Source organism: Bufo bufo, chromosome 11, assembly GCF_905171765.1.
Source record: "Bufo bufo chromosome 11, aBufBuf1.1, whole genome shotgun sequence".
Taxonomy (NCBI): domain Eukaryota; kingdom Metazoa; phylum Chordata; class Amphibia; order Anura; family Bufonidae; genus Bufo; species Bufo bufo.
In genome coordinates, this window is record NC_053399.1 from 40660746 (window position 1) to 40675541 (window position 14796).

The following is a 14796-nucleotide window of genomic DNA, read 5'->3' on the forward strand; positions in this document are numbered from 1 at the left end:
CAAGGTCCTACAGGCCGTTGCCCCACCCTAAGACGTATATAATCTGTTATGTCTCTCTGGGCTGTCATGGTGGTGAAGTGGAAAGCCAAAATTAGACTTACCGGTAATTCATTTTCCACGAATCCACCATGACTGCATGATATCCCACCCAAAAATTATTGTAATGACTTGGTATGAGTTAATAAAAAAAAACAAAAAAAACAACAACTTTGAGTTGTTTCACTTCTTAACCGGTGGTTGTGGCACTATAATCTGGAACTCACTGGTGAATGGTGGTGGGAGGGGTCCTTTTAACCTATCTCTGTTCCTGCCCCTACAGAGGTCAGGGGTCAATCTCTGGGCCGTCATGGTGGATTCGTTCAAAATGAATTAAACAGGTGGTTTGGGGATATATCTGACAGATGCATCTTCCCACTCTTGTCTTCGGGGGGCAGCTGATGTTCTTAAGAAAGGGCCTCATGTCATTTAAAGATTTGTAAAGAAAGTTGTTTTTTTTAAATTAAATTAAAAACAGGAAAACATGTCTGCAGGTTGTTGAGCATCTTATAAGGCTGGGTGACAGTTGGTTTGGCTGCCATTACTGCTCCCTGGGGGTTTGTCAGGCTCCACTCCTGATGACTGTGGTATACTTATTTTACTATATTGTATCGTATGTTATTCCATACCTTTTTAATGGTATATTGGCCTGACAGAGGCAGAAAGGAATGCTCTTGGCCTCCCATTGGTTGAGTCGGGCCCTATGGAGATGCTTATTGTGTACATTTCCAAGGGTACAGGCTAGGTATACATCACCAAAAGTCGCAGTTATGCCTGTACAGGCGTCTACAGGCAATTTTACTCTTTGCAAAAAGTCTCATGCATTTTTTCTATGTATGACACTTTCTTTGGTACAGGGCGCTGTATCACTGCAGCCTGTCTAGTATGTTCATTCCCCGGTACTCGCACCATTAACCCTGCCGCAGGCAGCAGGAACTGAAAAAACTATACTGTCACGGCGTGGTGTGGGAACTAACTTCACACCGAATACAGAGGGGGGAGGGGAAAGGTACTATGCCTGGAAACTAGAGATAGGGAAATGGTCACACCTAGTGAGTCCCTAATCCGAGCCCTTACTACTATCAGTATGAACAGACCTTGATGGTAGGAGTGTTCATACACAGGGTGAGATAGGGCTTAGGTTCCTAACAGAGCCCTGGAGATAGTGTCAGGACAACAGACGGCCTGTTCCTTCCCAGCTGAAGGAACAGGAGACCCCCTCAGGCCTAATACCAAAAGATAGGGGAAATACAACAAACAATAAAAGGAAAAACACTTAACTTCCAAAAGTATGTGGACGAGCAGGAACTCAGAGGAGAACCAACACCAGCACTTCTAACATCCAAAAGGAGCTGTCAACCACATAGCATGATGGGTGAGGTCAGACCAAATAGAGGAGCTGGAATGACCACTTAAGCTACACCTGAGACCAGAGGCGTGGTTATACCCAGCAACAACACAGAAGCAAGTGAAACCAGAGAGGCTGTCAGATCACATCACGTGCAGCCAGTCTCCTAGATCTTCTGACCCCTGTCACAAGAGAGACAGTGACATTTACACAGACTGCGCAAACACAGCCTTCCGGAACACCGTGGAAGCCCGGCACTGACTGAAGCTGGGCTCCGGCTGTAAAGGCCGGGATCAGAGAGAACTCCAATCATGGCCAGTTAAAGCCCTATGCTGCGGTCAGTAAACGACTGTGCATCTAGGCAAAGAGAGGGAGAGGGCCCCACTGCAATCATGGGGTACAAATACTGTGGCAAGGCAGCTGGGGGCCTACAAATGGCTGACAGGCCTAAAATGGCTGTATTTCTCTTAGGCTGTGCCACAGACACAGTCTAATAGACTGCGTATCACTGAATTGTTTTGTTTCCTGTTCATCCCTGCCCCAAAAATTAATAAATATTAATTAGTCCAATGTACCCCAAATATGAAAACTGCATATCACCCTGCACAAAAACAAATGAGTTCTGGCTCTTGGAATGCGGCAACATAACAGTATGTTCTAGTAAAAAAAAAATCGAATGAAACTATACATATTTGATATCGCTGTAATTGTACTGACCCACAGAATAAAAGTGACACGTTAGCTATGCCGCACGGTGAACGGCGTAAGTTTAAAGTACAAAAAAAAACAATGGCAGAACTGCTTTTTTCCCCTATTACTTTTCCAATGAATTTTTTCCCCAAGTTATATGTACCCCAAAATAGTGTCCTAAAATATACAATACGCCTCACAAAAGCCACCATATGGCTACATGGACAGAGAAATAAATAGTTATTTCGTACTTCTCCTTGCCTTAAAGGTGCTAAAAGGGGTATTTTTTTTTTCTCTTCTGGGAAAAAAGATAGAGTGTGACTTCTGATCACCAGCGTGTTGTGAACAGAGCCTTATAGCCTCAGGTAACTATTCATCATGTAATGGGTTTTAAGTCTGCACATGTGTGGCCTAAACTTCTTGTGACCCAACGCAGCGCACATTCATTTCCAGTATAGTGAATAGGAGATTCTGAGTAAGATAATGGTCCATGGTGCTCAGAGGACTGCCATGACCCCTTAAAGGCTAAGTACGATACACCTTTGGTGGCAATTGTACTCATTTTGCGCTATTTTTTAAATTGGTCTTTATTAAAAATATGGAGCCCTTTTTTTTTATATACAGAGCTGACATGTTTTTTTTGTGTCTTTTCCGTCAGACCAGGAGCTGACGGACTCCTTATCTCTGCTCTCTGACCTTATAAATACTCATTATAGCTCAGTTCTTATCTTACTGATAAGAATGTGACTTGAATAAGTGTTTATGACTTCTCAGTAGTTTAGAGATAAGGTTTATTAGATGACCAGCCCATAGTGAAAGTGCCAGTCACACAGTTAGAAAAACAGTTAACCCTTTGTGACAGAGCAGCTCAATATTTTTAATAAAGGCCAATTGAAAAAAAGATTTTTAGCCAAAATCGAGTAAAATAAACAAAAATTGCCTCGACAGGTATTCATAACCTTTAATTCTCCTTTACTTTCTTTTAGGGTATTTCCACACGGGACCTATACTGTGCAAATTCCTGTGCGGCAGTAGTAAAGTAGATGAGAAGAAGATCCGCAGTGTAAATAGACTTGCTGTGTGGATTTTAAATGCAGGCACACATGTAGATTTGGCTGCGGTAATGCTCCATGTGCCTGTACCCTAAGTAGCCTCTGCTTGCTTACATGTCCTCCAATACGTTCTTGTTATTCAATCTGGTAAGCAGATGCATCCACTCATAATGTTTTCTTGCTTTGCTTGCAGCTGCTGGTCATAGGCGGTTCCTTCGGACTTCGGGAATTTACTCAAATTCGTTATGACGTCCAGAAGCTAAAGAATACAGTAAGTAATGAGACGAAAAAGTGAATTATGGTCACTATGATCTTAAAGAGCTCCACGAAGGCTATGTGACCGATGGACGTCACAGGCCAAGGAAAAAGCCTGAGCGCTGCATCTTCTTCACCAAGCTAATAGGCGGTGGTGTCAGGAGTAAGACCACTACTGATCAGATGTCAACGACCTATCCTGAGGTGCCTGTACATATTAGAGCAAAGTCCGTCCAAACCTGCCAATTATGGCACAGATGGCCAACCATCTAATGTGTATAGGGGTATCCTAACTATCCCCCAATGGCAGATGTTGGGGTGGGGGGAAGAAGGATTGGGCAGGCTGGAGAAGTATGGCCATCTTTAGCAATAAGCCATGTAGGCGTTATCACGGTGGCCAGTTGATTATTACAATTTTCAGTCACTTAGTCATGATCAAGCAGATCATTGGTTACTAAATTGGCTACAGGGGTTGTCACTTAGGTTTCTAAAGGCCTTAAATGTTTTTTAAATCTGTTGAAATTGATACGCCATTCAGGGTATGTGGAATCCCTTGGTGACAACCCCTATGGGCACTGTAAGGGCTGCCATTAGTGGTTGTCACATGGTCTCTATTACCAGCATCGAAGAGCTAGATCATTCACAAATGGCTGAATAGACTACTGAAGCCCTTTCAACAGAGGACATCTCATGTACTCGAGGCACGTGACGGACGCCCACGCTCCGCGGCTCAGATGCCTGAGCTTTCTACATGTTGTTTGAAGGTCAGTCTTTTTTCTTGAAGATGGTAGGACGTATGAATATGAAAGATCTTTAGAAGAAACATCCGATTCATTGCCCAAGAAATGAACAGTTAGCCAGATGTTCCTCACATTGATGACTATAGCTATACCAGAGACCGTGCGTGTGGTGCCACCATACAGCCAGAAGGTGGCGCCGTCTTCCCTCAGTTTTATTCAGTGTGCAGACTGAAAGGAATGGGGAGTTGCTGAGGAATAAGTATTCAGCAGGTGTCCTAAGACTGCTTTTCTTATCTGACATTCTTTTCTTTAATACACATTTGAACCTTACTATATTAAAATGGAGAAGAAAAGTCTTTTGCAGTCACAGACGTCAGGCACAACTACATTGGAATATGAATGGAAAGAAAACAGTTTTACTGCGTATAAGGTTTTTATTGCTTTGAGGATATTTTTTTTGTAAAGCTTCAACTTACATGTACTGCTGTTTGCAAATCTAGGTCAAGGAGATGCAGTCGAGTTACTTGGCTGTGTAATATTGTGTACGCCATATCCTTCAGGCTCTGCAAGCACGTTCTTTCAGGTGCTAAGTGTACATCCGAGCTGAGTCATCTCCCAAGCAAAGTAACAGCAGTGCGTCACAGTCTCCCTGCACCAGGATGGGGACTAGGGGCACATCTGTGGCACAATGTCTCCAGCAAGTCCCACAATGCACCTTTCTGTTGTGCTGGGATATAGTTTAACCATTTCAGTCACATCTGATTTATAGAGACTCCTATTGGACTGCAGCCTCTGGTACCAGCAGAACGATGACCGCGTTGGGTTGCAGCGGACGGGTCAATAGGATGCATTGTCTTGCCAAGAAATGTGGATTAGCTAATGCTACCATCCAGCCAAGTGTATGAGACTTCATTATGAAAGCTGTCATTCTCTTAAAGGAACACTAAACCTAGAAATGAATGCTAAACGTAGACAAGTAAGACGGCTGTCCTCGCTGTCGGAAGCACTTTCTGCATGATCCTGGCATTGGTCTGTAGAAATACGGAGGTTAATCTCCTGATCTCGTCCATCTTCAGCTAGTGGCCGGCTGAATGGGTGGGGTTTAGGGAAGGGGTGGGGCTTACTGCAGACAGCTCAATGGGAGGAGGCTGCTGTTCCAGTCAGTTATCTTACAGCCAGACACATAACAGTGAGGAGGAGGAGGAGGAGAGGGGACATGGCTGATCTCCTAGGACATAGATTTATGAATTACTGAACACTATTCTGATTCCAAAATCCACCTCTTGTTCATTATTTGCACATGGAAAAGCCGCGGATTAGATAATGAGGCTAATTCATGCTGTCTTGAGTTCCTGCCCCTCGATTCTTTGAAAAATACATGTTGTTGGCCACATGCAAATTCTGCATGTAGGGGCATAGTTTTAGAGGAGCCAGGTGGCCTTCAGACTCCCTGATGAATTGTTTTTGTTACCTCAGTGCTCAGGTGGTTGCTCGACAACAGGCACGCCATCAGTGGATGCCGCTGCTGAAGCTTCATGTTACCATGGAGATCCGATAGTGCTTGTACGCCCGCTGCGCCAAATAACAGAGCAGATCGGCTGGTGTCCTTATGTCTCCTACATTTCACATGGGGGAAAGGGGGGGAAAGTTGCTGAAATCAGATTTTTTTATTGTATTATATAATAATAGTGCTGCTGACAGATCTTTTTTTAGGTTTACGTCTTTGTGGCACACTTTCCTGATTATTCACAGACATGTTCTCAAATAACCTGGCTTTCATATAGATACCTAATACTCACATCAGGTATTAATGATCCAACCAGTAATAATTAACAAGCCGATCAGCCCTACAGCCCATTGGGAGACGTGCACTTTTGTACATTTGAAATGCGAAATGAAAGTAAGATCCATCAACAGCAACCGAATCTCCTAGCTATCAGTTTATATGTAGTACTTGGACAACTCCTGACCACATGCATTATGAGGGTTGTAGGCACCTCTAGAGGGAGGGCCCCCCCCCCCCCCCTAAAGACTCCCTTTCAGAGGGTAGAGAGGAGAGACAAGCAGCGCCCCCTAGTGTGGCACACTTTTATCCGAGTAGCCAGAGGGTGGTTATTAACGGTACATACTCAGATTGGGTCACTGTCACTAGTGGGGTACCTCAGGGGTCAGTATTGGGCCCTATTCTCTTCAATATATTTATTAATGATCTTGTAGAAGGCTTGCATAGTAAAATAAAAATTTTCGAAGATGACACTAAACTGTGTAAAGTAATTTACACTGAAGAGGACAGTATACTACTACAGAGGGATCTGGATAGATTGGAGGTTTGGGCAGATAAGTGACAGATGAGGTTTAACACTGACAAATGTAAGGTTATGCTCATGGGAAGGAATAATGCAAGTCACCCGTACATACTAAATGGTAAAACACTCGGTAACACTGACATGGAAAAGGATCTAGGAATTTTAATAAACAGCAAACTAAGCTGCAAAAACCAGTGTCAGGCAGCTGCTGCCAAGGCCAATAAGATAATGGGTTGCATCAAAAGGGGCATAGATGCCTGTGATGAGAACATAGTCCTACCACTTTACAAATCATTAGTCAGACCACACATGGAGTACTGTGTACAGTTCTGGGCTCCTGTGAACAAGGCAGATAGAGCAGAGCTGGAGAGGGTCCAGAGGAGGGCAACTAAAGTAGTAACTGGAATGGGGCAACTACAGTACCCTGAAAGATTATCAAAATTAGGGTTATTCACGTTAGAAAAAAGACAACTGAGGGGAGATCTAATTACTATGTATAAATATATCAGGGGTCAGTACAGAGATCTATCCCATCATCTATTTATCCCCAGGACTGTGACGAGGGGACATCCTCTGCGTCTGGAGGAAAAGGATTCTTTACGGTAAGAGCAGTGAGAATATGGAACTCTCTGCCTGAGGAGGTGGTGATGGTGAAGTCACTAAAAGAGTTCAAGAGGGGCCTGGATGTATTTCTGGAGCGTAATAATATTACAGGCTATAGCTACTAGAGAGGGGTCATTGATCCAGTGAGTTATTCTGATTGCCTGATTGGAGTCGGGAAGGAATTTTTTATTCCCCTAAAGTGAGGAAAATTGGCTTCTACCTCACAGTTTTTTTTTGCCTTCCTCTGGATCAACTTGCAGGATGACAGGCCGAACTGGATGGACAAATGTCTTTTTTCGGCCTTATGTACTATGTACTACTATGTTATGTACTATGTTAGCCGGATATCCCAAGGCAGAATCATGGTTTCTGGGAGTTTCAGGAGTTGAAGACTTTCATATTGAAGGTGTCTTCTGTGATAAGGCATCCCCTTTAAAGGTGTTCTGCGAGAATGTTTCCCGCCCGGTTTGCCAAACCTAAGGGAGGATGATGTACTTTAAGGGTGCCTTCACACTCAGCAGATTTTTTCGCACAAAATTTCTGCGACTGAAAATCAGTTCCATTCATGTGAATGAAGCTTGCAGAAATCCATGTGCTTCCGGCCAAAACAACCCCATTCAGATTAACGGAGCTGATTTTTCAGTTACAGAAACTTTTTGCAGCAAACTCTGCCTCGCGTGAAGGCACTCCAAGTCATCCAAACGCGCAAACCCGGCTGGTGCTTCCTCTTTAGGTTGTCAGAAGTGCGGATATTGTCTGTTTGGCTTTTGTCGGCGAAGCGCTCTCCTTTATCTGCAAGGCTTTCACAATGCCGTTTGTTTTCCACTTGATATCTTCATGCAGGTTCTGCTTTCTCCGGCTGCTTTGGTGAATCCCGGCACCGCCAATTGAGAACATATTCACTTGTGTTTCAATTATCACATCTTTTATTTGAAATGATTTTATCTTTTTTTTTTTCATTTGCTCCCAAGTGTTTGTTTAGACAGGATTAAATATTGAATGATAAGGCCTTGTCATGACGCTCACCAGCCTGCATAATAACCGGGTGGATATTAGTTTACAGACTAGCTCCGGGAATAGACTGTTTCCCAGATTTCACAGCGGAAGAGCCATCAGCCCTGGATAGGGGACCAGTTATTCCTTTTACAGCTGTAGAGACGGTTAGTGGTACTGCAACAGGATATGGACTAGGCTATGTTGCGGTTAGACCACCATTCCAAAATTGGGAGTTTGGGGCTGGTGCATTTTGGTTCTCCTTCCTGCCTAAAGCTGGCCATACACATTAGGGCTCATGTACATGAACGTATTTTTGGTCCGCATCTGATCCTTAAGGGATACGGACAGCACACCGTGCTGACATATAAAACATATAGAACATGTCTTATTCTTGTCTGCATTTTGGACAAGGATAGGACTGTTCTATTATGGCCCAGACGTTCCATCCCGCAAAATGCAGAATGCACACAGCCATTATCCGTGTTATGCAGAGCTCAAAACTGTCAACAGTTGGAGCATGCGCCCTTGTATGTATGTCCACAGGCCGACTATCTTATGTATATGCAGGCGTACTAATGAGCTCCGAGTTATGGAGAAGGTTACTCCCTAATGGGCAGAAATTCTGCCTATGTAAAAGGACCCTAAGCCGAGGTCAGAGGAGTATGGCAGCATTGTCCTCCCCTCGTCCTACTGAGCACACTTGCTTGTTTGGGTGAGACAATTAAGTATCACTAGTGACGGCCAAACGAACATTCGCCCAACATGTTCTCTTGTGTGTGGTTGGCCTTAAAGGGGTTGTCTCATCATAGACAATGGGGGTATATCGCTAGGATATGCCCCCATGGTCTTGGAGGTGCGGAGAACGGAGCCCCGCAAGGTGGTGGCTGGAGGCCTCCGGTCTGGCCACCACCAAGCCGGCTCCCCATAGAAGTGAATGGGAGCGTATCCCGCATGCAGCGATCTCCTATTCAGTATGGGGACGAGTGATCACTATGCCATCGCTCCTCCCCATACAGAATCATTGTTTGCCGGCATACACTGCATAATCTGCCGCCGTCAAACGATTATTTTTAAAACTACTGAAAGACTCCGGTTACTAGATGGACGAGCGTTTCATTCGGGAAATCAGCGGCAGTATTGGGCGGGGTTCACACGGGCGAGATTTCCGCGTGGGTGCAATGCGTGAGGTGAACGCATTGCACCCGCACTAAATCCTGACCCATTCATTTCTATGGGGCTGTGCACATGAGCGGTGATTTTCACGCATCACTTGTGCGTTGCGTGAAAATCGCTGCATGCTCTATATTGTGCGTTTTTCACGCAACGCAGGCCCCATAGAACTTCTATGGGGCTGCGTGAAAATCGTAAGCATCCGCAAGCAAGTGCGGATGCGGTGCGATTTTCACGCACGGTTGCTAAGATGAAAGTCTATTCACTGTATTATTTTCCCTTATAAAATGGTTATAAGGGAAAATAATAGCATTCTTTAATACAGAATGCTTAGTAGAAGTTCAATTGAGGGTTAAAAAATAAAATAAAAATTAACTCACCTCCTCCTCTTGATCGCGTAGTTGCCGATCTCTTCTTACTTCTTTAATCATGAGCTGCCGTCATATCACGTGGTCCAATCACATGATCCATCACCGTGGTTATAAGGGAAAATAATAAAATCTACACTACAACTAACCCAAACCCGAACGTCATTGAAGAAGTTCGGGTCTGGGTACCACATTCAGTTTTTTCTCACGCGCGTGCAAAACGCTTTGCACTCGCGCGGAAAAAACTGAACAAAGGAATGCAATCGCAGTCAAAACTGACTGAAATTGCGTACCTACTCGCGGGGGTTTGCCGCAATGCACCCGGGACGCATCCTGAGCCAAAACGTGACGCCCGTGTGAACTCAGCCTTAGGCCCCTTTCAAACGGGGGAGATTTCCGCGCGAGTGCAATGCGTCAGGTGAACGCATTGCACCCGCACTGAATCCGGACCCATTCATTTCTATGGGGCTGTGCACATGAGCAGTGATTTTCACGCATCACTTGTGCGTTGCGTGAAAATCGCAGCATGCTCCTCTTTGTGCGTTTTCCACGCAACGCAGGCCCCATAGAAGTGAGTGGGGCTGCGTGAAAATAGCAAGCATCCGCAAGCAAGTGCGGATGCGGTGCGATTTTCACGCACGGTTGCTAGGAGACGATCGGGATGGGGACCCAATCATTATTATTTTCCCTTATAACATGGTTATAAAGGAAAAAAATAGCATTCTTAATACAGAATGCATAGTACAATAGGGCTGGAGGGGTTAAAAAAATAAATAAAAGCAGCCACAAGGAGACGTTATACTGTATGGGGGGCCACAAGGAGACGTTATACTGTATGGGGCAGCCACAAGGAGACGTTATACTGTATGGGGCAGCCACAAGGAGACATTATACTGTATGGGGGCAGCCACAAGGAGACATTATACTGTATGGGGGCAGCCACAAGGAGACGTTATACTGTATGGGGGAAGCCACAAGGAGACGTTACACTGTATGGGGGCAGCCACAAGGAGACATTATACTGTATGGGGGCAGCCACAAGGAGACATTATACTGTATGGGGGCAGCCACAAGGAGACATTATACTGTATGGGGGCAGCCACAAGGAGACGTTACACTGTATGGGGGCAGCCACAAGGAGACGTTACACTGTATGGGGCGGCCACAAGGAGACGTTACACTGTATGGGGCGGCCACAAGGAGACGTTACACTGTATGGGGCGGTCACAAGGAGACGTTATACTGTATGGGGGCAGCCACAAGGAGACGTTACACTGTATGGGGGCAGCCACAAGGAGACATTATACTGTATGGGGGCAGCCACAAGGAGACATTATACTGTATGGGGGCAGCCACAAGGAGACGTTACACTGTATGGGGGCAGCCACAAGGAGACGTTACACTGTATGGGGCGGCCACAAGGAGACGTTACACTGTATGGGGCGGCCACAAGGAGACGTTACACTGTATGGGGCGGTCACAAGGAGACGTTATACTGTATGGGGGCAGCCACAAGGAGACGTTACACTGTATGGGGGGCAGCCACAAGGAGACGTTATACTGTATGGGGGCAGTCACAAGGAGACGTTATACTGTATGGGGGCAGTCACAAGGAGACGTTATACTGTATGGGGGCAGTCACAAGGAGACGTTATACTGTATGGGGGCAGTCACAAGGAGACGTTATACTGTATGGGGCGGCCACGAGACGTTATACTGTATGGGGCGGCCACGAGACGTTATACTGTATGGGGCGGCCACGAGACGTTATACTGTATGGGGCGGCCACGAGACGTTACACTGTATGGGGCGGCCACAAGGAGACGTTACACTGTATGGGGCGGCCACAAGGAGACGTTACACTGTATGGGGCAGTCACAAGGAGACGTTATACTGTATGGGGGCAGCCACAAGGAGACGTTACACTGTATGGGGGCAGCCACAAGGAGACGTTATACTGTATGGGGCGGCCACGAGACGTTACACTGTATGGGGCGGCCACAAGGAGACGTTACACTGTATGGGGGCAGCCACAAGGAGACGTTACACTGTATGGGGGCAGCCACAAGGAGACGTTACACTGTATGGGGGCAGCCACAAGGAGACGTTACACTGTATGGGGGCAGTCACAAGGAGACGTTACACTGTATGGGGGCAGCCACAAGGAGACGTTACACTGTATGGGGGCAGTCACAAGGAGACGTTATACTGTATGGGGCGGCCACGAGACGTTATACTGTATGGGGCGGCCACAAGGAGACGTTACACTGTATGGGCGCAGCCACAAGGAGACGTTATACTGTATGGGGCGTCCACAAGGAGACGTTACACTGTATGGGGGCAGCCACAAGGAGACGTTATACTGTATGGGGCAGCCACAAGGAGACACTACTGTATGGGAACAGCCACAAGGAGACGTTATACTGTATGGGGGCAGCCAGGCAGCCACAAGGAGACGTTAATTGTTATACTTTTATATGTCATTTTTCACCATTTCGGGTATCTGTAACTAGTCAATTGACTTCTAGTAACAACAAAAACATTACAGGGTTAATTTAGCCCCCAGCCTCTGATCAGCCCTTCAGCCTCTCATGTGCCCCCCAGCCTCTGATCAGCCCCCCAGCCTCTCCCTCTCATCAGCCCCCTCTGATAACTTTCCCCCCCCCTAGTATTAATCATTGGTGGCAGTGGCCACAGGGTCCCCCTCCTCCCCCCCATCATTGGTGACAGTGGGCAGTGCCCCCCCCCCTCCCTCCCCAGTATTTATCATTGGTGGCAGTGGCCACAGGGTCCCCCTCCCATCATTGGTGGCAGTGGGCAGTTCCGATCAGAGTCCCACCAGTGTAATGCTGGGGCTCCGATCGGTTACCATGGCAGCCAGGACGCTACTGAAGTCCTGGCTGCTATGGTATGTTAGTGAGCAGCATTATACTCACGTGCGCCGTGGCCGCCGGTCGCTCCTTCATCTGTCTGTGCGGCGCATTGCTAATGCTTATAGCATTAGCAATGCGCCGCACAGACCTATGAGAAGAAGGAGCGCCCGGCGGCCACGGCGCACGTGAGTATAATGCTGCTCACTAACATGCTGCTCACTGCCCACTAACATGCAGAGACTGAAGAACATTACCGGCACCCGACCTCTGAGAGGACGCTGTGATCCGCGCAATTAACCCCTCAGGTGCCACACCTGAGGGGTTAATTGCGCGGATCACAGCGTCCTCTCAGAGGTCGGGTGCCGGGAATGCGAGTCACAGAATTCCTTCCCCCACGCCGAACTGCTAAGAGCGCTGCCGCAAGCGCCCAGCAGGTATCTGCAGTGGTATCGGGGACATTTGCACGAGTACAAGTACTCTGCAAATGTCCAGTATCGGTTCATGCTGGGGCGGGCGGCCGCAGATTTAGAAGCGGTCAGCGCACATGACCGCTTCTATGACGTCATGAAATAACGCGGTAATTAGGAAACAGCGATATCGCCATATCGCCGTTTTTTTAATACCGCGGTATATCGTGATACCGGAATATAGCCCAACCCTAGGTTCGGGTCTGGGTACCAAACATGGCGATTTTTCTCACGCGCGTGCAAAACGCATTACAATGTTTTGCACTCGTGCGGAAAAATCGCGCATTTTCCCGCAACGCACCCACATCTTATCCGGGCCAAAAACATGACGCCTGTGTGAAAGAGGCCTTACACTGCCAGATCATCCCTAACATCAATGAGAAAACAGGAATACGCACTCCTGTTGGGGGAGGTGCCGTGGTGTAAGGGATAAACCCAACCAAAGTCTGAGTAATGAAGCCACGCACTCTCTGGTTAATATGCGAAAAAGGATTTAAAGGGAACCTGTCACCGGGATTTTGTGTATAGAGCTGAGGACATGGGTTGCTAGATGGCCACTAGCACATCCGCAATACCCAGTCCCCATAGCTCTGTGTGCTTTTATTGTGTAAAAAAAACGATTTGATACATATGCAAATTAACCTGAGATGAGTCAGAGCTTGAAAATATGACTCTTCTCTGGTCACACAAGTAAGATATGACTCTTTTATGTTAATTTGCATATGTATCAAATTGTTTTTTTTACAGAATAAAAGCACAGAGAGCTATGGGGCCTGGGTATTGCGGATGTGCTAGCGGCCATCTAGTAACCCATGTCCTCAGCTCTATACACAAAATCCTGGTGACAGGTTCCCTTTAATGTGATGCTCCGTGCATAGACAAGAATTAAATGAAACAAAAAGTGAAAAAAACTATTTCATCGCAGTCCAGAGCTTACTTCAAATGAACCATATGGAGATACCTTTTGATACCACTTTTTTCACCTGGCAATTGATTTGAAATATATATATATTTTTTTACTTTTTGTTTCATTTAATTTTTGTCTATGTATGGAGCATCACATTAAATCCTTTTTCGCATATTAACCAGATCATCACTAACAAGCGTTCATATGAAAGCTTGTGTCACCGCCAGTTCTGTGAGAAGGTCTGGCAGACGTCCTTCTCTACCTCTTGCATGATGTTTGTTTTGGTTTCACTTTGTCATCTTCTTTCCTTCTCCCAGGTGTCACCTATTTAGACTAATCGTCTCCCTTTATATTCCCTCCTATACTGCCTCACTTTGCGGTTTATACTACTTCCTGGATGAAGTATTCACTGCTGGAGGCTGCTGCTGTTGTTTACTCAGATAAGTCTTTTCATCCTTGCTGGCTTGATTCTAGGTGACCCTGACTCCGTCCGTATTAAGTGCAGGGAGCCGGTGGTCGTGTCCCCTCACTATTATAGGGTTTTTAGGTGTCACACAGTCTTACATGGGCATGCAATCGTCTACCATTGAGACCCTTGCATGGGCTGAGCAGTCAGGGAGAGCTCTTAGGGTTTTATAGGGCTCACCTATATGCTCCTTAGTTTGGGATCAAGCCAGTCGGACGTTTATTTATAAGTTCCAGCTATCTGCAACATCATCCGTGACAGCTTGTTAGCGATGATCTTAGCGATTATCTGCCAGTGCAATAGGTCCTCTCGTCCCCAGGAGGGCAATCTGTTTTGCCACATGACAACATTAGAGTCTGCAGTGCAATGGTGACCATTTGAAGGCCTTCGCAGACCTGCCACTTATTACCACTGCATACTTTTATTAGGATTACATGTCTATGTTTCTCCTCTTACACAGCCCCTTAAAGGGTTTACCCAGTATTTTGACCTAGCCTCAGGATAGCCATCAATATCAGA

General features: G+C 46.2%; 1 protein-coding gene across 2 annotated transcripts in view; it reads left to right on the forward strand.

The window, feature by feature from the left end:
* Window positions 1–14796, forward strand: part of LOC120982458 (cytochrome c oxidase assembly protein COX16 homolog, mitochondrial) — a 93055-nt gene that overhangs the window by 9505 nt on the left and 68754 nt on the right. For both annotated transcript variants that reach the window (XM_040412615.1, XM_040412614.1), the window contains exon 2: window positions 3320–3397. In XM_040412615.1, coding sequence (XP_040268549.1) covers window positions 3320–3397 — 78 coding nt within the window. The remainder of the gene's footprint in view (window positions 1–3319; window positions 3398–14796) is intronic.